Below are 27,168 nucleotides of genomic sequence, written 5' to 3' on the forward strand. Positions count from 1 at the left end.
GAATAAAAACAAAGGTTATAAAAAGATTATTTCATAATTTTCCGCTTAACTTCAAAAGATATTTAAAAAGCCGACATGCGACAAATAATTTATAACAGTAGAAATTATATTTAAGTAGTTCATATAATGTTATAAGTAACCTATTAAATTATTAATATTATTACATACCGCCTGCTTACTCTTATTGTATACTAATCTGATTTAAAAATATATTTGGAAAACTTTCCAAAGAAACGATTTTTCGACTTAGCCAATTCTTACTTCGACGCCGCCGTACACAGAATACAAATGAAACTATCTATGTAAATCACAAAAATAAACATAAACAAAGACGCACCATCATTCCGTGTCCACAAAAACTAATCAAACTTTATCACTATATCATACTAATCGCCCAAATTGTACAGAAAGGAATTTTATTAAAGTGCGTTGTAGTGGGGTGCATTTTGCACAATACCGTCTTAGGTAGGTGTAGCTGCAAAGTCAAACCAAAGCGTTTATGCAATTTTATGAGTCTACCATTACCCACCATTTCAGGTCACCATTGATCATAAATTACCAGCGTGTGTAGTCGAATCTGCGGATCGCTAGACAGACAATAATTATTGTTGTGACGATTTTTTTATCGATTTCGATTTCATTCACGCGGTTTTAGTCCATGTTGTGAAGTCGCTCCAGTATGAAAAATTTTGCGATTTTTCGGTTGATTTGCAGAATGCGGATTCCTATTCAAAAGTGTCCCATTTTAGTCTGGGCTGATTATCGGAGAATAGGCCATTTTTGGAAAAATTTATTTACCAGCAATTTTATTGCTGGAATCGAAGCTTATGATTATATATATTAATAATATAGGTATGCAAAGTCCGCAGATAGTGTGCTACTTTTTTTATAAACAAAATGGCGCCCGAAAATCGTGTTTTTTCAATTATTGCTCTATAACTCCGAAGATTTTAACTTTACAACAAAAACACTCAAATAAAAATTCACCGCAATTAAATTCTGCATAGAGATATGTTTTTTCCGATCTGCTCCGACGAAAATTTTCCTCGGAAAATCCGGGTTTTCCCAACAAAATCTTTAATTTTCAAATAAAGTTTTAGATAAGTAATTATCAACCAATAATTAAATAATTTGGTGACTTAAAAGCCTTCTTGGTTTGGATTATACTTCCAGAAGCTGGTGAAAATTGAACGAATATTTTAGCAACAATTCAATTGTTAATTAATAATTTACGGTTGCAATAATAACCAAAATAATTACGATACATTGATCAAACTTTGAAATCTTATAAAGATGAGATGCATATTTAACATTTTGTCAACAAAATATATATTTTTTATTTTTTTGCCTAATCTTTAAATGTTTAAAAAAATAGTTATAAACAAATTAACGTTTATCAGAAAGTTTTTATTATATTCTAATTTTAAAAAATAGGTAAAATGCGTATTTCAAATATCTTGAAAATGAATGTTTTAAAACTTTTTTACAACCATTTGCAAAAAAGTTATGAAACAGCAAAGTAAACATACGATTACTGCGTTATTTATAATTTTTTTTAATTCTTTCAAAGCGTAAAAGTGAGTTTAAAGTACAAGCTAATTACTTGCAAAAAATATAGATTATTAGTTTAATGGTTATATTTTAATTAAAGACTAAATATTTTTTTTTTGTAATTTACACGCGCGAAAGTAGACTAATACCGTACCGTAGCTATGTATTATGTATTATACCCGTCCACATACACAACTCGCGCGAGTTTAAAGCGTGTCAGTCGCTTCGAGTGAACATCTCCGGCTCTGTATCAAGCTTACTTTCGCGCTAAAAATTACAAAAAAAAGTATTTTTAATCTTTGATTAAAATAGAACCATTGAACTTATATTTGATATTCTTTGTAATTAATTAAATCAAATTATAAACAACGGAGCAATCGTATATTTACTTTGCTCTTTCATAACTTTTTTGCAAATGGTTGGAAAACATTTTTGAAGCATTCATTTTCAAGACCTTTGAAATACGCATTTTAAGTATTTTTTAAAATTAGAATATAATAAATAATTTCTGAGAAATGTTAATTTGTTTATAACTATTTTTTAACATTTAAAGATTATGCAAAAAATAAAAAAATTATATTTTGTCGACAAAATATTTAATAGGCATCACATCTTTATAATCTTTCTAATTTTAATCAATGTCTCATGATTATTTTGGTTTTTATTGCGACTGTAAATTGTTAATTAACAATTGAATTGTTGCTAAAATATTCGTTTAATTTTCACCGGCTTCTGCAGTTATAATCTATACCAAGAAAGCTTTTATTTCACCAAGTTACTTAATTATTGATAAATAATTACGTGCCCAAAAAATTTATTTGAAAATTCGAGATTTTGTTGGGAAAACCCACATTTTCGAGGAAAATTTCCGTCGGAGCAAATCGGGAAAAACATGCCTATATGTAGAATTAAATTAGGGTAAATTTTTTTTTGAGTGTTTTTGGTGTAAAGTTAAAATCTTCGGAGTTATAGACCAATAATTGAAAAAAACACGATTTGGGGGCGCCATTTTGTTAATAAAAAAAGTAGCACACTATCTGTGGACTTTGCATACCTATATTATTAATATATAGGATCATCATATTCGATTCCAGCAATGAAATTGCTGGTAAATAACCTTTCTTTGTACTTTACTAATTAGACCAGCGTATTATAACTATTTTTTTTTTCAAAATTTAATAATTATGCAAAAAACGAAAAATTTTTATTTTGTCGATAAAATATTAAATAAGCATCTCATATTTATAATCTTTATAAGTTTGATCAATGCGTCATGATTATTTTGGTTATTATTGCGATCGTAAATTGTTAATTAACAATTGAATTGTTGCTAAAATATTCGTTTAATTTTCACCGGCTTCTGGAATTACAATCTATACCAAGAAAGCTTTGATGTCACTAAGTTATTTAATTATTGATTAATAATTACTTACCTAAAACTTTATTTGAGAATAGAGTTTTTGTTGGGAAAACTCGCATTTTCCGAGGAAAATTTTCGTCGGTGCAAATCGACAAAAACATATCTTAATGCAAAATTTAATTGCGGTGAATTTTTATTTTGGTGTTTTTGTTTTAATGTTAAAATCTTTGGAGTTCTAGAGCAAGAATTGAAAAAAATACGATTTGTCGGCGCCATTTTGTTTATAAAAAAAATAGCACACTATCTGCGGACTTTGCATACCTATATTATTAATATATAGGATCTTATAATTTGATTCCAGCAATAAAATTGCTGGTAAATAACTTTTCCATGAATTTTGCTAATTAACCCAGAGTATTTAGACAAACCAGACGAGTGACGATGCCGGGCGAAAATTTTGGCAGAAATTGTTTAAACAATTTTTTTAAACAAATTCAAAAGATCACATATCTTGCCCCAGAATTTTTTTTATTTTTTGGGCCATTTTAAACAATAATGTCGCTTTTCATTTTTCTCAAAAGTTGATAGTCATCGAATTATAGTTCAGAGAAATAAGGGAAAAAATATCCTGTTGGTGACACAACCCCCTCCAGGCCGAAACCAAATTTTTTGATTAGTATGGACATCTATATTAATAACCTATATGTTTGATGCAGCCGATTTTGATGATATACATAGTTATAAACAAATGAGGATCAAAAAACGGTAAATTTTCGCTTTTTTCGTCTATAACTAAAAAGTTAAGTATTTTAAACAAATTTGAGAGTAAGAAACTCATAAATCGTATAAAAAACCTCAATATGGCGTTCGCTGAATATGTCTATCCTTATTGGTTGCTTAGAAAATTGCAAAATAAATCATATTTTGAGTTTTTATAAATTTTCATAACTTACGTAAAAATTAACTTAGAACGTTCTTGTTACACGGAATGCTGAGACTTCTGGTGCTTAAATCATACCCTAAATTTCAAAACAATTGGTCAAATAGTTTAAAAGGTATTTAATTTAAAATGAATAACCATTTTCAATGTCGTTGCAACACGAAACTACAGCCGCGCGATATTCTAGAACAATCAGAGAGTGCCGCAAGTACCTCTACCGGTTTCGAAACTTATTAGTCTCTCATCAGGAGGCACATATGCTGCTCTCCCCGATCCAACCAAAACAAACCCCGGCGTGCAGTCACGGATCGCAACGAACGAAATGGCATAGATGCCCTAGCGGCAACTGCTATCAAAAGTCTAAGTTTTCACTCTAATGGCATATAAAGCAACATAATGCTACTCTACATCCCACCAGAATGAAAACAATGGGAACCTTCTCTGGTTACACCTCCGAGGCTTCTACAATTTGCAAGCCATACGGATGCCGAGACTAAGGAAGATGAGGGAATTTTACAATATATAATTCACGTTCCATCTGCTCAGCGCGGTAAAGTTCCAACGAGAATAGTTCCCTTTGTACTCCAAACAGAGTAAAGTAAATCAAAAATGAATAACCATTTTCAATGTCGTTGCAACACGAAACTACAGCCGCGCGATATTCTAGTCCAATCAGAGAGTGCCGCAAGCACCTCTATTTGAGTATCCCAAATTTTGGTATTTAATTTGTTTATCCCAAATTAATTTTTTTTGCAACGCTATAAGTCAGAAAATGATGAAGTTACACTTATACTTTGGATAGTTTATGAAAGAAGAAGATTTATGCTATTAATTTAATTAAAAAAAATGACAAAAATAATTCTAAATACTGCAAATTTATTTTGCAAGGAAATGTGAATTAAAAAAAGGGGGGCTAACTTCGTCCCTAATTGTCCTAGGACAATTGTTTTTCTTTCTAAATGTGTATAAAAGTTCAGTCTTTCCAAATATGAAAAAATAATTTTTCTACGGGTAACGGTTAAAAAGTTATTTTAATTGTTTATAAGTAAGCAAAAAATCGACGTGGTTTTGCAAAATAATTTTACACTATTTAAAATTACTTTTTGTCATTTTTTTTAATAGTATAAATATAAAAAGTCAATAGTATAAATGTTTTTCTTCCATAAACTGTCAGAAGACTTACTGTAACCTCATAATTTTCTGACTTATAGTGTTGCAAAAAAATGAATTTGGGGAAAACAAATTAAATAACTTTTAAACTATTTGACCAATTGCTTTAAAATTTAAAATATAATTTAACCACCAGAAGTCTCAGCAATTCGTGGAATAAGAAGGTTCTAATATAATTTTTACATAAGTTATGAATATTTATAAAAACTCAAAATTTATGATTTATTTTGCAATTTTCTAAGCAACCAATAAGGATAGACATATTCAGCGAACGCCACATTGAAATTTTTTAGACGATCTATGAGTTTCTTACTTTCAAATTTGTATAAAATGCTTAACTTTTTGGTTATAGACGAAAAAAGCAAAAATTTACTGTTTTTTGATCTTCATTTGTTTATAACTATGTATATCATCAAAATCGGCTGCAGGAAACATAAAGATTTTATTAATATAGATGACCATATAGTCCAGTCGGGTTAGACGAATAACAGGCCTAACCTTGCATTAGGAGCTGCCCCAAATTTTATTTTTTTAATCTTTAAGAAGGGTCAATGATAGTGTAAATTAAAAATCTCGACTGAATTCCGCTATTGCGTTAGCCGCCATCTTGATTTTAAACTAGAACCGTTTTTGCTCAATCTCTCCGCCATTTTCAACTTTTCGACAAAAAGTGTAACAACCAAAATTGTTGAAAATGTAATTTTCTATCATTTCTCTTTTTACAATTTTTTCGTGTCATCGATATTTTCCGAGTTATAGCGGAAAATAGTGACAGTTATACATAAATAGAGCATAATTATTGAATTATCTCGTTTATTGTTAGTTTTACGACAAAAATGTTCCTATACAAAAAAAAGAGAGAATTGAATTCTACACAATTTTAGTTTCTTTCATTGTTTTGCTAAAGTTAATATTTAAGGTAGCATTATATGCGATAATGGCGCGAGCGTAAGACCTGATTGATTTTGTAGCAATTGTTTTTGTTCAATATCTACGCCATTTTCAACTTAAATTGTTCCAAATATGATTTCCTACAATTTCTTTTTAACAATTTTTTTCATGCGGTTGATATTTTCCGAGTTAAGTGGGAAAATAGTAAAAAGTGGTGGGGGGAGCATAATTACTGAATTGAATCTTTTTTCCGAGCTGCCCCAAATTTTATAATTCTATCCTTTAGGGGAGATCAATAGTAGTGTAAATTTAAAATCTCGACTGAATTCCGCGGTTGCATTAGCCGCCATATTGATTTTAAAGGAGAACCGTTGTTGCTTAATATCTCCGCCATTTTCAACTTTTCGACAAAAACGGTTGGAACTAAAATTGTTGGAAACGCAATTTCTTTTTTACAAATTTTTTTATGCTCTCAATATTCTCCGAGTTAAGGAGGAAAATAGTGGAAGCGGAGGGGAAGCATATTTATTAAATTGTCCCATTTATTATTAACTTTACGACATAATTGTACATAAACAAAAATAAAGATAATTATATTTTATACATATATATATATATATATATATATATATATATTATATTTATATATTTTATTTTATACGAGTCAAATTTGAGAAAATGAGGCAATATTAATACCTTACGTAAGATATATTGATAAAGGGCATTTTTCGAAGAAATGTTCTGTGAAAGATATAGAAATGTAAGATATACATATTATATAATAAGCTAAAAACTTATTTAGCTGTCAGTGATATACCAAGGAAAAATATCATCTTGTGCCGCAAATGGTGCTCCTAATACGATGGGCAAGAAAAATGGCTGCTTTTGTGAAAGATGCGAATCCAGAAATGAGTCTTCTGTATTGTGATATTCACAGGAAACACTTGGTAGCTAAAAACATCTCGCATGTTCTAAATGGAGTACTACATTCAGTAATAAAGTGTGTTAATGCTATTAAAGCTAATGCCAAATGTGAGCCTGTCTTCAATCTATTTTGTGAAGAATATAATGAAGACCATAATATGAGAATCTTACTTAATACTGATGTAAGATGGCTATCTAATGGGAACTGCTTGAAAACATTTATGGAATTGTTTGATATTCTTAGTGATTTTTTAAGCGACAAACCTGAAACAAATATGTATCAACAATCGATAATAAAGCACTTGTGAGCTATTTAGCCAATGTCTTTGAAAAACTAAATATATTAACTAAGCAACTTCAAGCAACAAATAAAACTCTTGTCGATACAAAAGCAAAGATATTTGGATTCATTATCCATATTGAGTTATGTCAGAAACATATTAATAACAAAGACTTTGAACAGTTTTATTGGATCATTGGCTCCAAAAATGTGAGGTATTTAAGGGAAAGATTTTCTGTCAAAACAAATTGCTACCAAAACCAAACAAAATCCACTAACAGACAATGTTAGTGGATTTGTCTGATATATCAAATATGTAGTATCAAGAAGAACTTGCAGAATTGCAAAATGATAACTTGTTAAAACTTTATTTAGGTAACATAAAAGGAACGATGCCACATGGCCCCCACATTCCATTGCGGGCCCTGTAACCAGGATCAGGCTCGGGCCCCCCTATGTTCGCGTGTTATGCTATGTTTCAACAATTTACATGGTAATTTTTTAGTTTACAAATTTTATTTAAACTGATGATTATTGATATTAAGGAATAATTAAGGCTATTATTTTAATCTAAAAACCAAACTTTATTGACAAAATTGTTGCAAACATAAAGTAAATCATTTATATTTTACTGAAAGTACAGTACATTTCCATTTTGAGATTGATTTCCCTTACTGACCAAGAATAAAATTCAAGTTGACAAAATACTAAGAATGAGATTATAAGAAAGTTAGGAGCTAAACAATTAAAATGTTTTTTAAGTGTTTAATACACTGACAAGAAAACGCTTACTTTGATGTTTGATAGTCTATTTAATCATAGATTTCCTAGCTTTCTTTTCACTAAAATCATTTATAACATCAGAAAAGTCAACAGTTTTGGCCAATTCATTCTCAATTGCCAACATTGCCAGATGGTTCAGACGAGTTTGGCCAGTTGTGCTTCGTTGCCAAGTTTTAAGTGAATTAGACAACCTACTAAAAGACCTTTCAGCCGTTGAAACTGTCACTGGGATTGTACAGAAAAGTCGTATAGCTGTGCACAGGTTCAAGAAAATGGGCTGGAGGTTTTTCTCATATATTGAGTTTAGAAGCTTCAATGGGTCCTTTTCTGACTGGAACACTGTTACAAATACATTCTTCATATGAAGAGTTTCTTCAAATAGGGCTTCTGGATCAGCAAAGTCTGAAGGGTAATATGCAACGAGATTGGCAGTTTTAAGTTTCAGTTCCTCGTTGTCTAGATCCATGAAACCTAACACTGGAGCAAACAGGTTACAAATTTCTTCACAGCTTGCAAATCTGGTTTTCAAATCAGTCATGATGAAATCCAAAACAGGAAAGACCACAGAAGATTTGAAGTCCTGTGAAGCTTGTTGCTGAAGTTGCTCGGGCGTATTTTCAACACTAGATTTTCTTTTGAGAGAGAATTCTGGTATAATGCCAACTGCACCGGCGACGTGTTTTGCTTCGTTAAGAATGGTTTCCCATGAATCTCTTAGGGTCTGCAATTCAGTTAACAAATCTTTAATCAGTTGAGTTTCTGTGTTTAAGGAAATTCCTTTCCTTTGTATGATCTCATTTCTTTGATCAATGGAGGCCAAGATTTTGTGCCAAAACAATGATGTCAAGAGGCCTTTAAAAGATCCAAAGTACCTCTTCAGCGCGAAAACTGTGTTTCTGGCAGCTGGAGTCAAAGTAGGCAAATGATTTTCTTCCAGGAGCAGGTCCAAAACCTTGAGGATCGAAGGATAATGTTTGACAATTGGTCGTACAGCTTGAATTCTTTCACTCCAACGAGTCTCGGAAAGGCTTTGTAAAGACAAAGGGACGTGTTGCTTTAATAATTCCCAACGACCAGGGCTGCTGGAGAACAAAGAATAGAAACTATCAATGTTACCAAAAAATGTCACTACGTCGTGGTTCAGTTTTGCAGCATTGACACCAACTCTGTTGAGCGAGTGTGCTCCACAGGGAGAGAATATAGCAGACTGGTTTTTTTCAAGTATTCTTGATTGTACACCTTTAGTGTGTCCCCGCATGTTAGAGCCGTTGTCATATCCCTGAGCTCGACAGTCAGAAAGTGGTACTCCAATATTGTCTAAAGCGGACAGAATTTCATCAGTTATAACCTCACCTGTTTTCCCGCTAAAGTGGGAGTGTGTGGGGCCCGAGCAGGCTGTTGTACACTAATATACAAACAACAGTAACTAGCATGTACGGTACGCACCTAATTCCTAATTATATCGTAAATAACCAATAACCTAGAATTAATAATTATTTCACAACACTCTGACTTTGTAATAATTATATAGGCCTATTTGAGTTTTTAATCTATGATCCCCTGTAAATATTCTGCAATTAAAAAAAAACAGGGCTAGGCCTGGGCCCCCCAGGAGCCCGGGCCCTGTGACCAGAGTTGCACCAGCCCCACCCTTGTGGGGGCCATGCGATGCCATGTCTTTGGGAGAAACCAGAAATCTAATTCCCAAATTCAACCAAACATACAAGAAAACTGTTGCTACCATTTCCATATTCATATTTAGCTGAATGTGTATTTAGTGCTATAAATGATATACATACATACTAGTAAAAAAAGAAATCGGCTGGATATAACACAACGGGGAGACTTGAGACTGTAGTTAAGCAAATTGGAACCTAATATAAAATCTCTGGGAAGCAAGCGTCAAGCGCAGTTTTTATTTCAGATTTTGAAAATTTACTTACTGTGTTTCGTTAAAAATTTTCTAGTTATTTCGTCCAAAAAATCTACCATTTAAATTTCTTAAGTGAACAATTAAATTTTTTTAGTATTAAAAATTATTAATGTTACATAGGGGGCATAAGCATTTTAGAAAGGCTAAGGTGGGGCATGACTAGTGTTGCCAGGTCCGATTTATTTTTAATCGGTACATAAGCAAAAACAAATCGGGATTTAGGGTTGTAGATCGGGACAAATAAACAACAATAGCCCAGTAAATGACCGTTTGGAAGTGTCATTATCAGAGTCAACTCTGGATTGCATAAAAATCTGGTTTTTGGTTCTACTTACTGTCTACTTCAAAGTTGAACTTGTACCGTTGGTTGCTTTTACTTGGGGGTGGCAGTTACAGTTACCCCTTCTCGGGGGTAAAAAAAAACGCGCGTTTAAAGTAAGTCCCAAAATGGATCAACAGACTAACTCTAAAAACTTTTGTTCTATGTAATTTTTAAACTAAGTCAATACTTTTCGAATAATTTTATCGAAAAAAATATTCTAAGCAAAAATGTAGCTTTTAAAAAAGCAAAAAAGATTGTATGTTCAGAAAGTCTATAAAACCAGTAAAAGCAAAGTTGTAGCACATCAAAAATACTTTCTTATTCGTCAAATTCCAAATCGAATTTTTCAACTTGAAATAACCAAAAAATTAAGCAATTTTCGGGCAAAACCTATTAAAATTTTTAAAATGTTTAAAAAATATTTAATTTTGTTTTATATAAAAGTCTCTAGCATTAAAACTAAGCTAGTTACGCTCAAATAAAGTTGGCTCCTTTTTTGGTAAAAAAGTCGTGAAAATCTCACCCTATTTAGCACCGTAAATAAAATTAATCGTTACCGCTTTACCATTTATTTTATATGTGTATTGTTTATACGATCTGTAAAGTTTACCGGTTGGGAGTGCTTAGTTTTGAAAAAATTTGGTTTTATGGTAAAAAAAAATTTAGTTAAAAAAACTTAAAAAGTATTAGGGATACTAAAAATCTCAAGGAGTAAAAAGTAGGTGGGTTTTGCTTTTATAAATATGATAGATTCATTTTGTTTTTCTGTAAGACAAAATTTGGTTAAAATATGGCTGTTCATAATTTGCATACATTCGTGATTAGTGACTCGTTCAGGCCCTTTCAATCAGGTAAAAAATACATAAGTAAAGTAAATTGTTTGTAAAACGGTAACAATTAATTTCATTTGGGATGCTACGTCGGGTGAGATTTTCACGATTTTTTTACTGAAAAAAAAAGGAGTCAACTTGATTTTGAGCATAACTCGCTTAGTTTTGATGCTAGAAACTTTTTTAAAACTTTTATAAAAATAAAGTATTATTAAAAAAGTTTTAATTGGTTTTTTTCCGAAAAGTGCTTCATTTCTTGGTTATTTCACGTTGAAATATTTGATTTGGAATTTGACGAATAAGGGGCCGTTCAAGTATTACGTAACGCAGGTTGGGGGGGGGTCAAAAATCTTCAAAAATTGCGTTACGCAATAGTTAAACGCTCATTAGAGTGCGTTACGTAGGGGGGAGGGGAGGTCAAAAATCTTCAAAAATCGCGTTACGTAATACTTGAACGCTCCCTAAGAACGTATTTTTCATGAGCTACAACTTTGCTTTTGCTGGGTCTACAGACTTTACGAGTTCACCATTTTTTTTTTCATTTTTTTATATTAATCTACATTTTTGCTAAGAATATTTTTTTCGATCAAATTCTTACTTTTTGAGTTATTTGTGCAAATTGCCTGAAAGCGTGATTTTTTTGTCGTAAAATATAATATATTTTCAATCGTAAATAACTCGAAAAGTATTAACTAAGTTAAAATTCTATAGAACTAAAGTTGCTTAAAATTAGTCAATTTATCCATCTCCGGACTTATTTTAAAAGCGCGGTTTTTCACCCCCAACTAGGGGGTGACTGTAACCCTCCGAGTAAAAGCAACCAACGTCACAAGCCGTCCAAATTTTCATGCAATTCGGAGTTGATCCTGAAAATTACACGCTATCGTCGTATTTCCCGTTCATTTACTGGACTACAACTACAAGGTGTTTCTATAATCTGTATTTAATCCTACATAATAATAATAATAATAATAATAATAATAATAAGACGAAATTACAAAAAAAATCGTAGATTAAGTAAATTATTTATTTTTTATTAAAATTATATTTTTCAATCGATTTTGCTGCTTTTAGGAGTGCCTTGTTTTTATAACATAGTTATAAAATTCACTGTAAGTCCTCCTGAAATTGGTTTTCGTGGGTGAAAATCGGGACATTTAGTGTCCCGATCAGGTACAAATCGGTACGTGTCCCGAGACCCCTGAAAATCGGGACATCCCGGGCAAATCGGGACACCTCGTAACGCTAGGCATGACACAAAAAAGGTTGGGAAACACTGTTCTAGAGTTTTACGAACATTTGTTATGAAAATCGTGTAAACTTGTTATCCCGAGTTTTTTGAGGTCACTGAAAACGAATATCGGGTCGGAAAGCTGTAAGAGGTACCTGGTGCGCGGTATCTACGTCTAGAGCTCTATTTTCCCGGCCCATTTGATTTCCCGGGAATCGGGAGTCGGTAATTTGGATTTCTCGGTAATTCCCGGGAATCGGGAAATTTAAAAATAAAAAGAAGAATTTTGTTTTTAATTTTTCAATGCAATTATTATAAAAACTTATAAATTTGATTAGATATTAAAAATTTTTTAGAAAAATCCACAAATTAAAAAAAATCAAAATTTTTAAGGAAATAATAGAAAAATTATAAATTTGTGTTTAATCTGAATTTTCGTTGTTATTATTGAAATTTATGTTTTAAAAAACATTAATTTTTCTGTATTTTTTTATCTTTTAGGTCCTTTTCTTATACAGAAATTTGCTTAAGATGAAAACGCGCTTTCTGTTGATGTAGGTGGGGTGCTTTTTAGTGCAGTGAGTCATTTTTTAAATGTCTGATCAGCTGATTTGCACCAGTATAATAACGTATTAAATTTACTATGTAGTAATTCTTCATAAACATAATTTTAATTCAAAATAAATATTTATGTTATAATTCTGGATGCTTCAAAATGAATCAGAAATGAATCAAACAAGAGAATGTTTATGCTGACCGATATGACTATGATACATTCTGATTTAGCATTAAAATTAGAAGACTTAAAATAATATATGTAATCGAAAAAGAAATATTTTAAGTGGAATAATTTAAAATGATTATTAAGCAGACAGAGATAATTGTAGGCTATTATTGATTCTGTATTTTAGAAAGGAACTACAACGTTAACAGAGTTTTATTGTTTCATATAGTCAATGGACCTCTATATTTGAAAAAACCGCGGAGTGCCACCATTTAAATTGGTGCGTTTTTGAGAAATGGGTGAATTAGTCCCTAGGCACAGGGCAAATTAGGGTGAGTTCTATGCACATTTAGTGCAAACACGTCTATAGGAAAATTATTCCAGGTTAAATTTACTATCGAAATACCACATTTTAAAGTTAAAAACATGTTTTTTTACAAAAATATATCCAAAAGGAAAACAAAAAAAAACATGAAAGATAGCAATTTTGGATATAGGTGTAGGCATTGCTTCACAGAAAAAAACTTCCATCCTTCTTCTTTAAAATGGCGTTTGGTAGAAGTTCCTGTGATTTACAATTTCCAAAATATGATTTTTCAAATTTCGTCACTAACAGCGTTTTTAGGATATTTTCCTTGTTACTTCGCAAACATTGTTCTGTAACTTTTTTTCTACGCATTTCTAGGTATACCCATGATACTATAAAGTTATTTATAGTATCATGGGCATACCTACGCAATGGTAGATTTAGTAGAAAGAGAAGTCAATTACCTTTAAAATATTCTATCGTGGAAGGCCGTGTATGGCTATATTTAAGCAAGATATGGTTTTTCAAAATTTTATACTTTTAATGATTTTATATCTGGGTATATATATTGTTTAATAAAAAGGAAAGCTCATTTTCTTTACTTTAAAATGGTGTACTGTAACAAATTCTAGGACTATTTTTAAACAAGATATGCTTTTTCAAAATGTGACAAATACACACGCAATAGTTGGAACCATATGGAAAACTTTTTTAGTATTAATTTTATGAAAAAAATTTATTCTTTATAAAATGCTCTGCCTAGTCTGAAACCTAAAATGCACTCATCAGATATAAAATTTTATTAATAGTGTACGAGGTACCTGTGTTAAAAAATATGAATTTGCCCAGGAGTTATATTTCACAATATCAAAAAGTGTTATTAAGAAAAATTATTTGGAATTAAAAATTATATTATAATTATGCAATTATATTCTTCTAATTAAAAAAAAAATAAAAAATTTTAAATTTTTTTCAAATTACGGATACTTTTGGATATCCTACGGATATCTGGTTTAAAAATAGTCCTAGATTTTTTGGAATACACCATTTTAAAGTAAAGAAAATATAATGTTTTCTATTATACAATGTATATCCCTAAATGTACAAGAAAAAAAGTCATAATGAGAAATTTAAAAAATAATCATAAAAAATATCAAAAATCATTAAAAATATGAAACCTTGAAAAAGCAGAACTTTCTTCAAAATAGTCAAGCAACCTTATACAATAGACCATTTTAAAGGTAACTGACTACTCTTTCTAATAAATACACCATTGCATATACCTAGAAATGCGTAGAAAAAGTTACAGAACAATGTTTGCGAAATAATGGGGAGAATGGTCCAAAAATGCTGTGAGCGGCGAATTTTGAAAAATCCTGTTTCGGAAAATATAAATCATAGAGACTTCTACAAAACGTCATTTTAAAGAGAAAGAATGTAAGTTAATTTCTGCTGAAGCAATGTCTATAACTAATAACTATATCCCCGTGGAAAAAAGTTATGGGGCCAAAAACAAAATTGCTTTCTTTCGTGTTGTCCTTTTGCTTTTCTTTTGAATATATTTTTGTAAATAAAAATATTTTTGACTTTAAAATGTAATATTTCGATAGTAAATTTAACCTGGAACAATTTTCCTGTAGACGACTTTGTACCAAAAGTGCATAGCACTCACCCTAATTCACTCTGTGCCTAGGGACTAATTCACCCATTTCTCAAAAACGCACCCATTTAAATAGTAGCACTCCGAGGTTTCTTCAAATTTAGAGGTCCATTGATTATATGGGACAATAAAATCCCGTTAACGTTGTAATTCCTTTTAGCTCTCTTATTTTGAACATAATCAATAGCCTATTGTATCAGAATCATTTATTCTTGGTGTGTTAGTAATGTTATCTGTACGATCATAATTTAAAATAAAATATTTTAAAAAATCCCGGGAATTTCCCGGGAATGGAGCTATATCTACGTCGTACCCTGGAGTTTTATGGAAATTCGTTATGAAAATAGTTAAAAATTATTGTGTTGGAGTTTTTGAGGTCGCTGGATATGAATCTTGCATCGAAGATGCTGTACGAGTTACCTGGTGACCGGTAGCATATTTACAGATGCTAGCGTGTGTAGACACCAGGGTGTTGAAATCAGTTAGGGTTTGGAAAAACAGTACATTTACAAATGCTAGCGCGTGTTGACACCACGGTGTTGAAATCGGTTAGGGTTTGGAAAAACAGTACATTTACAAATACTAACAGATTTGGACACCAGAGTGTTGAGAGCAGCTAGCTTTTTTAGTGGTTATACATGCAAATGCTAACGGCTATTGACATTGATTTTATATACCTACTGCTGTGGAAAAATATATAAGTGATTTAGGTATTAATAAATAATTAAACGTTGTTGGGATATAAACAATAATATATTAACACAAAAGAACAACATAAAAAATAATGTTGTTCTGAAGCTATTTCCTTGTGGCATTTTTATAATTAACTATTTAGATGGGAAATAAGCCACAATTAAATTGAAAAAAATAATTTTATTAACGTTTCGACGCCCAAACCGGGTGTCGTCAAAATAAAAAATACTACTAAATTAAACAAAAATGTTGTTGCTTAGTAAAAAATTCTTCTAATAATTGAAGACCTAAGTGAAAGAAGGAGGTATGCTACAAAGCTTACCTTTTTAGATATGGGGAGTTAAAGTTTTTTTTCCTCTACTTTTATCATAAAAATATTGTTTGTGTTATTTGGTTTTATTTATAATCTATAAGCATTCCTTTACATATAAAGTTGATAATTTGTTTTGATTTTTAGTATTTTTTCTAAAAATAAATAAAAACTGTACATACCCCCTTCTTCTATTAATTTTAGTTTGTATAACTATCCTTTATCTGAATGGATAAAGCTGATATGTGGCATGAAATAATGCTCTATATTCAGTTTTACAGAAATTTATGTAATTGAACACAAAATAATCTTCTTCTTCATGTTGCTATGTTCATGTTGGCTATCAAACTGGCTATAGTAATTTTGATAATGGCAGCTCGGTAAAGGGATGCAAAGGATCTGTTAAACCATTCTTACAGGTGTCTAAGCCATGACGGTCTTCTGCGACCTGGCCTTTCCTCTTCGATCTGGCGTTTCTTCTTCCGTCTACCTTGCCTTTTTTATTAATAGCTACCATAGCCTTAGCTACATTTATAAAAAAAATTTAAGCAAATAAAAAAATCAAGTTTTTTCAGTCTGTGTATATTATTTTAGGTTCTTTTGATCATTGGAAACAAAAAAGGTCTTTTGTAATTTTTCTCTAAAGTTGATCGTTTTCTAGTTATAAACAATTTAAAACTGAAAAAATAACGAAAGGTGACGATTTTCAAGGCTCAAAAACATAAGAATAAAATATCATTTTTGAAATGATATTTTATATGATATATTATAATGATATATAATTTTTTAAAAAAGATATCGTTTCATAGCTCTTGCAGGTCCCTATGCATTAGTCTTTAAATTTTTAATTTCGGTGTAGTGCTTTATTTGATTAATAAAAAAAAATAAATTTTAAAGTAAATATTTTTAGCTGGTTACTTATTTTTTAGTTAACCAAAAATGATGAAACTCTTGACCTCTGGGGTCTACATAATGATAAAGGTTTATTCGAAACGTTCTTTCACATTCCGAAACATTGGCGGAGTGATTCGTTGACAATTCGTTGACAATTCGTTGACGTAAATATTTTAAAGATACGGATGGTGTTCTATAGACTTTATTTTTTAGGTGTCCCCACAAAAAAATCCAGGAGAAATAAATCTAGTGACCGAAGAGGTCATTCGATGCTGCTCCTCCCAATCCAATGTCGTGGAAAATTGTTGTCTAAATATTCTGTTGAAAAATCAAATGATCTTCATCATATTGTTGATTTGATCATTTTGAATAATATCAGTCAAGGCAGAAATAATCACGTCTTTCAGTAATTGCAAATTCATGTCACCAGCACCATTCCAACTACATACCAGGTAAAAAAAAATGGTTCCACCATATATTTAATCTTTGCGTTAACTGTTTACACACCTTGTGGTGCTGAACGTTTTGCCATTGCATTCCACATCTGATCCCTTTAATGCTGTCGTATGCTTGTGGACAATCTCTGGAGAGATTATGGATAATTCTATTGAATTCCTATCCTTTTTCAAGCAGTTACCTTGGAGTAAAAATCTTATTTATGGTCGATCTATCTGATCTGAGTCCGGCTTGGTATTCTCCTATGCAATTTTCTACAAAAGTGAGAGCCTACTTTAGGATGTTCGATAAGATTTTATACGCTGTATTAAGTAGAGAGTAGTGTTGCCTAAATGCAAGACCAAGACGAGACTTAGATAGTCTTGGTCTTGGTCTTGCGCCAGTACACCTGGTCTTGGTCTTGGTCTTGGTATTGCGCTCCTGGTCTTGGTCTTGGTCTTGATCTTGCAGCAAGAGTCTTGCAAGCCTCTCAGTTGCCCATTAGCCTATTGCATATCTTAGAACAACGTAACGAGAGGTACATTTTAAGCTTGAATATCATAGCCATAGTAAAGACTAGCTAAATTAATAAATATCTAAACAACTGACACCGGGTGGGGTTTGAACCCACGATTTAAGTGATCCCTGCCTATGTTCTAACTAACTAAAGTTAAAACTACCTTTTAAAACCCACAAAATTTTATTTGCATATCTCAACCGGTTTTAGAGCAATAAATAAATCGTCAGTTTGTATGAAAAATTTCAACACCCCCTATTTGAAACAAAGCATTTATAAAGTAAACGTTTATGAAGCAAACAGTCATTACTTTTTCGTGCAGAATTACCCAATAAAGTTTGCCATACTTATTTAAAAACATCCTGTATTAATGAAAAACATGGCTAGTTAAAAAAGTACCTAACTTTTTTATCATCGAATATAAGTGAATGAATAAAAAAAACATAATGCTAAGAAAATATGAGGCTATAGTTGGGTTTTAATTTCAGTATGCTATTGCATGCTTGAATAATAAGTTAGAATAATGCTAGAATATTCCACAGAGTGAGAAAAAACACAGTTTGATTGGTACACCCGGTATACAATGACAATAATTAATCTGTCTAGCAACAATATTATTACAGCAATATTTATAAAGAATAAAGGTACCTATATATTTTCATACACTCATCGTTTCCGGCACGTAGCGTAGTCTCCAAAAAACCTGATTTTGAGTGCATGATAATATGTAGAATACTTTAGACAACATATTAAAAAAAATCACTTAAATCGGACAACAGGTTTAGGAAATTTAAGACATTAAAAATGACCCGTTTTTAAGGTGGTGCGTTAATTTCTTGGAGAAGTGTATATCGTTAAAATAATATTTCGGTATTTTGTTTACACGATATCCGGCATTATCTCTACTTTTGTCTCATATCATTATCTTATTATGATACTGAAATAATAGCCGCGCTGTTTCGGCAAATTTTGTTTGGCCGAGTGACCTCATAGCACAGTCAGCATAAACAATACATAATAGTCTTACTATAATATGTATACCGATAAGATTTCTGGTGTTTGGATTCCTAGAAAACTAATAATGAAAAAATTAATTATTACTTATATACTTATTAAGTATATTTTCTATTAGCTAAGGTGACACATTTTAAAGAGTTTGTATACGATATTCGATATTACTGTAGGCGTCGCAATGCAGGAATGTTATGTTATGTTAGAAGATGACTATTCTCAAAACCTGGACAATTAATTACAGACCAAAGAAGTCGGCTTCTCGGAAATCATGTACAAAATATTTTGTTTTTACATTATAATAATGACCTCTGAGTACATGTCAGATATGTCAAGTGTTTTTTTAATAAATATTTTGATTCGCTATATGTTTATGGTATTGTTCGTAATGCGCATAAATCTAATTTTCAAAAATTTTTTTACAATTTTTTTGGGTTTTCATAGGTCATAGAGTATTTAAGAATATAGCCGAACTTATAAATACTCCCTAAAACGACCCTCAGTTCTAACTTCAAGACGCAAGAGTCTCGCAGGCTTAGTCTTGTTCTTGCTCAAGTCTTGCACGGTAAGTCTTGGTCTTGGTCTTGCTAAAATTAGGCGGCCTTGGTCTTGGTCTTGCGAAATCGCAAGAATAAGATTAAGACTGCAAGACCAAGACAGATTTTGGGCAACACTAGTAGGGAGTAGGGAGATGCCCTGATAATTAGAGCAGTTGTATTTGTCTCCCTTTTTATGGATAGGGATTATTACACTCTCGTGCCATTTGGTTGGTATTTTCTCTTCATTCCATATATGTACTTAAGTGGTATTAGTTGGTGTAATTGCCTATGTAAAATTCTCCGTACTTAAGGAATATTGTCGAAGCCTGGAGCTCTTACGTTCTTCCAGTTGGTTATTGTTTGCAGTTTTTCGTCTATTTTTGGGTTCTCTATCGGTAGGTCAACCCCAAGATATATATCCTCCCCATCTTATTTTCCTTGATGTATGTTTAGTAAATTTTTTAAATGTTCTTGCCATATATGGAACAGTTCCTCTTTGTTGATTATTAGATCATTATTATTTTTCCTGAGCGCAGACAAGCAGTTAGGTCTGAAGCCATTTTTTTCGTTTGACACCGATTTTTAAAATGCTCGGCTATTTGACTGTTGGCCATTTCTTTCCATTTCTTCCTATTTCAGTTGTTTGTATTTATTTTTTTTTCTCTAATTGGTTTTCTTCTTTCTCGTCGTGATTTTGTTGTTTCTTGTGGAAGCATAATGTTTCACTTTTTCTGACTATCTCGTAGTTTTCTTGGCATTCTTTATCAAACCATTTCTTTGTTCTCGTCCTGCCTTTTCCTATTATTAGTTCTGCTGTAAAACTTGGACTTGCTGCTGTAAAGCAAGATAACCAAGAAAAACCAAGAATACAGCTGTATGAAACCAAATCATTGAGAAACCAAATAAGAAATACAAATGAGAACAGAATACAACACAATACGTTAAAATAGGGAGAACAGGTAAGACATATTATAATAAACAACGCGGAAGATGAGATGTGGGACAGCCTCGAATAAGATGTAAGACTGAAGACAGAACAGACTTGAAACCAAATTCTTGAAGTGAAGAAGAGGAAGATATTATTTATAATGGTCTTTATATCGATTCAATAAAATAAAAACAAAGGTTATTAAGAAAACCAATTAGCTAGTAAATTTATGAAATCCTATCCCTAACAAAGCCCAAAAATAAATTGTAATGCGTAAGTTAAAAATTACACATTGAAACGAAATAAGGCGATGAGCTACCCCAGCTAATTGAAATAGTATTCAAAAATATTACCTCAATCATCCAAAATAGCCATCACTACACCCTTAGCTTAGCTCAGTATCTCAAGGTGTGTGTTCGTCTTGTCCTAATCTTAGATATGAACTCTGAAAATTTAGAATGGAAGCAAACAAAACAGTATTTTTAACCAATCATGTTTATTGTTCAATAACGATATAATAAAAATATGACTTATTAAATGCATTAACAAAAATATTCAAATTCTTGCCAAAAACTAACAATTTGTAGATTATACTTATGTATGGCTTGTGGTATTTGATGGTAGATCTTCTTGATGTCGAATAGTACAGCTGTTGACTTCTCTTGGCCTGGGCTAGATGGACGGCCTCAGGTCAGTGCAGCTCTAGTTTACTGGTGGTGTTGGTTGCTTCAGTCTAGTTGCGATGTATCCTGTCGTCTTTGCCTGAAGAGTAGCATCACCGGCGATGAAGGCAGGTGGCTCCCGAAGGGAGAAAAGTGATTTCTATCCAAAAACTAGAATACAAAACGGGTATAAGTTTGACATCAAGAAGAAAAGGTACCCTTGCCAAAAAGTATTCAAAAAGTAGCAGATGGCAAGGGGTAAATTAAATGGAATCAAGATTGAATACTACTAGTTAAAATTTGATTACTAAACGTGCATATATGTAAATTAAAAAGATATATTTAAAACTAAAATATCAGAACACATGCTTTGACATTGGAGGTTAGGTTAGATATAAAAATATTAGAAAAACTGTTTGATGTAGAAATGTAATTAAAATATGATAATATGTATTCTTACCCCAAGAGAAAGGTCGTCTATTGAATAAAAATGATTTATACGAAGTTACGAATATAAATATACGAAGCAAGTTTTCAATACTAATAGCAAATAATTAATATTGAAAAATATCAAAAATCACTAAAAGATTTTTAAATTGAAAACTTACTGGTACATCCCCATGTATACGCCTCCAAGACTTCTACAATTTGCAAGTCATATGGATGCTGCAGTAAAGACGATAGGGAAGGAATTCTAAACCTTGCAATTCAAATCCCCCATCTGCAGCCGGCTAGGAACTGAAAGATGCACCATAGTTACTCTACTGAGTAATACGAAAATAAAATAATAAAAATGTGTACCATTTTTATTCGGCTGCAATACGTAGAAAAAACAATCTTACTCTTTAATTAGAACAAGGAGTGCAGCCAGTCCCTTTAACTGCAGTTTTCTGCTCTTATTGGAGCGTCATCAGAAGGAACGTAGGCACTGTTCTCCTTAATCCAATCAAATTGCATCGAAAGGTTTTCCCAAATATTGCAGCCAAAGTGATGGTAATGGGTGGCTAGCGCCATCTGGCCGTAAAAATATGAAGCAAGTTTTCAATCCTAATAGCAAATAATTAATATTGAAAAATATCAAAAATCACTAAAAGATTTTTAAATTGAAAACTTACTGGTACATCCCCATGTATACGCCTCCAAGACTTCTACAATTTGCAAGTCATATGGATGCTGCAGTAAAGACGATAGGGAAGGAATTCTAAACCTTGCAATTCAAATCCCCCGTCTGCAGCCGGCTAGGAACTGAAAGATGCACCATAGTTACTCTACTGAGTAATACGAAAATAAAATAATAAAAATGTGTACCATTTTTATTCGGCTGCAATACGTAGGAAAAACAATCTTACTCTTTAATTAGAACAAGGAGTGCAGCCAGTCCCTTTAACTGCAGTTTTCTGCTCTTATTGGAGCGTCATCAGAAGGAACGTAGGCACTGTTCTCCTTAATCCAATCAAATTGCATCGAAAGGTTTTCCCAAATATTGCAGCCAAAGTGATGGTAATGGGTGGCTAGCGCCATCTGGCCGTAAAAATACGAAGCAAGTTTTCAATCCTAATAGCAAATAATTAATATTGAAAAATATCAAAAATCACTAAAAGATTTTTAAATTGAAAACTTACTGGTACATCCCCATGTATACGCCTCCAAGACTTCTACAATTTGCAAGTCATATGGATGCTGCAGTAAAGACGATAGGGAAGGAATTCTAAACCTTGCAATTCAAATCCCCCGTCTTTTGAATTGCAAGGTTCGGGGGCAAGACGGGGGATTTGAATTGCAAGGTTTAGAATTCCTTCCCTATCGTCTTTACTGCAGCATCCATATGACTTGCAAATTGTAGAAGTCTTGGAGGCGTATACATGGGGATGTACCAGTAAGTTTTCAATTTAAAAATCTTTTAGTGATTTTTGATATTTTTCAATATTAATTATTTGCTATTAGGATTGAAAACTTGCTTCGTATTTTTACGGCCAGATGGCGCTAGCCACCCATTACCATCACTTTGGCTGCAATATTTGGGAAAACCTTTCGATGCAATTTGATTGGATTAAGGAGAACAGTGCCTACGTTCCTTCTGATGACGCTCCAATAAGAGCAGAAAACTGCAGTTAAAGGGACTGGCTGCACTCCTTGTTCTAATTAAAGAGTAAGATTGTTTTTCCTACGTATTGCAGCCGAATAAAAATGGTACACATTTTTATTATTTTATTTTCGTATTACTCAGTAGAGTAACTATGGTGCATCTTTCAGTTCCTAGCCGGCTGCAGACGGGGGATTTGAATTGCAAGGTTTAGAATTCCTTCCCTATCGTCTTTACTGCAGCATCCATATGACTTGCAAATTGTAGAAGTCTTGGAGGCGTATACATGGGGATGTACCAGTAAGTTTTCAATTTAAAAACCTTTTAGTGATTTTTGATATTTTTCAATATTAATTATTTGCTATTAGGATTGAAAACTTGCTTCGTATTTTTACGGCCAGATGGCGCTAGCCACCCATTACCATCACTTTGGCTGCAATATTTGGGAAAACCTTTCGATGCAATTTGATTGGATTAAGGAGAACAGTGCCTACGTTCCTTCTGATGACGCTCCAATAAGAGCAGAAAACTGCAGTTAAAGGGACTGGCTGCACTCCTTGTTCTAATTAAAGAGTAAGATTGTTTTTCCTACGTATTGCAGCCGAATAAAAATGGTACACATTTTTATTATTTTATTTTCGTATTACTCAGTAGAGTAACTATGGTGCATCTTTCAGTTCCTAGCCGGCTGCAGACGGGGGATTTGAATTGCAAGGTTTAGAATTCCTTCCCTATCGTCTTTACTGCAGCATCCATATGACTTGCAAATTGTAGAAGTCTTGGAGGCGTATACATGGGGATGTACCAGTAAGTTTTCAATTTAAAAATCTTTTAGTGATTTTTGATATTTTTCAATATTAATTATTTGCTATTAGGATTGAAAACTTGCTTCGTATTTTTACGGCCAGATGGCGCTAGCCACCCATTACCATCACTTTGGCTGCAATATTTGGGAAAACCTTTCGATGCAATTTGATTGGATTAAGGAGAACAGTGCCTACGTTCCTTCTGATGACGCTCCAATAAGAGCAGAAAACTGCAGTTAAAGGGACTGGCTGCACTCCTTGTTCTAATTAAAGAGTAAGATTGTTTTTCCTACGTATTGCAGCCGAATAAAAATGGTACACATTTTTATTATTTTAAAAATGATTTATTTTCAAGCTCCTTTGCCTTTTATCAATTTACTACCACTATTTTGAGAATTGAGAGACGAAGTGTCACTATCATGACAGTAGGACGTAGGAAGTGGCAGGCATATTCCGTATTAAAAAACAGATATCTAGAGAGTAAGGAGTACGGGGTACGTTCAGTATATTCAGTTCATGATTTAGATGTTAGATGAAAAGAGAGATAGGAAATAGAGATAGGAAATAGGTATCAGCCAATAGATTGAGAACGACACAGAGGGCGATCGAACGAGCGATGTTAGGAGTATCTCTGAGAGAACATATTATACGAAATGAGGACGTGCGAAGCAGGACGAAGGTGGAAGATGTGATTGGAAGAATTGCTCAAATGAAATGGAACTGGGTAAGACAAGTAGCACGACAAAACATCGAAAGGTGGACGAGAAGCATCGTACATTGGAGACCACGCGAGCACAGACGTAGTAGAGGAAGACCACAAAAACGATGGCTAGACGACATCAAAGCAAAAATGGAGAGAAAATGGCACCAAATAGCACAAAACAGAGGGGTCAATCCATGTCAAGTGGTCCAATATAAATTAAGTTAATTGCTTGACCATTTTTAATATTTTTTATTTTTCTACCTTTTAAACTTCAGTCTATAAAGGGTACAAAATTGCTTTCATTTTATTTTTAAAAAAATTATTTTGCCGATGACGGCCATTTTTGTTAAAGCGTATCGATCATTTTCACGGAAAACATGGCTTCGCTCTTTAGCCAATATTTTCACTGAGGTTTGTCCTAGAACAATAAATCAAAAATCAAACTTTTTAAAAAAGTATGTTCTAAAAAACGGCCTAAGGCATTATTTAATTTCAAACTACCCTTAAGGACTTAAATAAACCTCAAAGTTTGAAAAGGTAAACTGATAAAATTCCATTTTCAGCATTTTTTAACAGCATAAGGCAAGCCGATAATGGTTTGTAATTTTTTTCTGGAAAAGTACTTTAAATAAAAAATGTTTGAGCTTTGAGACTTAGACAAATTTAAAAAAAAAATCTCAAAAATGTAAATTTTTGAAAAATTTCAAAGTTTCACCCCTTATATCCCTGATGGGCACGGATGAAAAAAATTGAAATTTGGCTGAGTGTTAGCCCCCAGCAAGTAGAATAAAGAGTCAACATTAAGAGTTGCAGACTTACGTCATATACTAGTTACAGGCCTGAAAAAATTGGTCAAAAATCAAAATGGTCAAAATTTGAGCGTTTGCGGGAAGCGTAATTAAAATTCAAATAAACTGTCTAATGCAATAAAAAGTAATCCATTTTCACCAAATTTCACAATAATTACAAATTTATGCAGGGTGGGCCAAGGAAAAGAGTTCACTTTAATATTTGCCAGTTATTAGATTTTAAGGGAATACCAAAACTGGTCGATTTTTATAATTAAATTACATTTTTTATATGTATTTCATACTAGTGACGTCATCCATCTGGGAGTGATGACTTAATCGATGATTTTTTAAAATGGGAATAAGGGTCGCATGTTCTCATTTGAAAGAGTGTTCAATTCTCTGTATGAATGTATGTAATTTATTTAACTCAAAATACATTTAATAATTGCTGTTATAATATAGAAAAATAAATATTTTGGCAAATAAACATTGCTTTTCGCTTAAATTAAAAATGTTCAAACTGTCAAGAGCTAGGTGAGAGGCTATTTGTGATTTAATTAAAGCGAAAAGAAATGTTTATTTGTGAAATAAACATGTATAAACATAAACTGAATAGAGAATTGAAAACGCTTTCAAATGAGATACCACACGACCCCTATTCGCATTTAGAAAATCATCGATTACATCATCGGCTCTGATGGATGACGTCACGTAGCATGAATTATATGCCAAAAAATTGCAATATAAAAATGGACCTACTTCGGCATTTCCTTAAAATGTAATAGGTAAATATTGCCAAATATCGAGGAGGACTCTTTTCTTTGGCTCACCCTGTATAAATTTATATTCGTTATGAAATCTGGTAAAAATACATTAATTTTTATTTCATTAGATAGTTTATTTGAATTTTAATTACCCTGTTCGAAACGCTCAAATTAATGATTTTTACCATTTTTCAGGCCTGTAACTCCTATATTACGTAAGTCTGCAACTCCAAAATTTTAATCCTTATTTTACTTGCTAGGGGCTAATATTCAGTCAAATTTAAAATTTTTTCATTCGTGCCCATCAGAGATATAAGGGGTCAAACTTTAAGATTTTTCAAAAAATTACATTTTGAGATTTTTTATGAAAAAATTAACTCAAGTCTCAAAGCTCAAACTTTTTTTATTTAACCCGGCATTGGTCGCTAGGTAGATTGTTACGCGAGTAGTCGCGCGTGAGATTTTCTCTCACATATCCAACTTTTGCCTTTCTTTACAAAATTTTTCAAAAAAGATGAGGTTTCATCAACGATAAAGCGATTTGCTTTAAAAAGACACGACGTTTTTCTGTTTTATTATTATTATCTTTATATAAAATGTGACTATTAATGCCGCCACTATTTAACATTGAAAAATATTATGGTAAGTGACCATCTACAACTAACTCGTGAAACAGAATATAGGATTTTTGTACCATCGACCACATCCAAGGCGTCTTTTATTACATCATAAAAGGATATTATTTTAGGTTTTAAGGGGAAAAATAAAATTAATTTTTATACACAGTTGGTGACGCCGGTGGTCGCTTGATGAGAGAATCTCTCACATGAAGCGCACTGACTCAACAATCTGGTTATACTAAGTAAACTGAGTCACTATCTGAGCGGACGAGTCTATTAGATTGTCGAGGGAGGATAGTTAGGGGACTAGAAGGAACTACAGCGCGTATAATTTCCCAGAAAAAAAGTTGTGGGCAATTTTCTGAAACCGTGAGAGAAAATCTCATATAGCGACCACTGGCGGGTTAAAGTATGTACGTATGTCTTTTCCAGAAAAAAATTACAAACCATTATCGGCTTGCCTTATGCTGTTAAAAAAATGTTGAAAATGGAATTTTATCAGTTTA

The 27,168-nt window shown here is 32.3% G+C and overlaps 2 protein-coding genes across 5 annotated transcripts in view; one reads left to right on the top strand and one right to left on the bottom strand.

Annotated features, from left to right (window-relative positions):
- The window catches only part of LOC114328622 (probable cytochrome P450 49a1), a 355,075-nt gene that overhangs the window by 201,283 nt on the left and 126,624 nt on the right, over positions 1 to 27,168 (bottom strand). The window contains exon 1 of one of the 4 annotated variants that reach the window (XM_028277513.2): positions 338 to 478. The exons of 2 other annotated variants lie outside the window; for them this stretch is intronic. In XM_028277513.2, the coding sequence (XP_028133314.1) occupies positions 338 to 343 (6 nt within the window). In that variant the 5' untranslated portion in view covers positions 344 to 478. Of the gene's footprint in view, positions 1 to 168; positions 479 to 27,168 lie in introns of those variants that run through there. One more of the 4 variants, XM_028277514.2, reaches the window with a different exon arrangement.
- On the top strand, positions 6,788 to 7,144 carry LOC126886248 (zinc finger BED domain-containing protein 5-like). Its single transcript, XM_050653113.1, has one exon. It carries the CDS (start codon positions 6,788 to 6,790, stop codon positions 7,142 to 7,144), a length of 357 nt encoding a protein of 118 aa, XP_050509070.1.

This window comes from Diabrotica virgifera, chromosome 6, assembly GCF_917563875.1.
Source record: "Diabrotica virgifera virgifera chromosome 6, PGI_DIABVI_V3a".
Classification (NCBI taxonomy): Eukaryota; Metazoa; Arthropoda; class Insecta; order Coleoptera; family Chrysomelidae; genus Diabrotica; species Diabrotica virgifera.

Excerpts from the sequence above, each read along its gene's own strand:
- LOC126886248 (XM_050653113.1), top strand. The coding sequence starts at position 6,788 with ATGGCTGCTTTTGTGAAAGATGCGAATCCAGAAATGAGTCTTCTGTAT.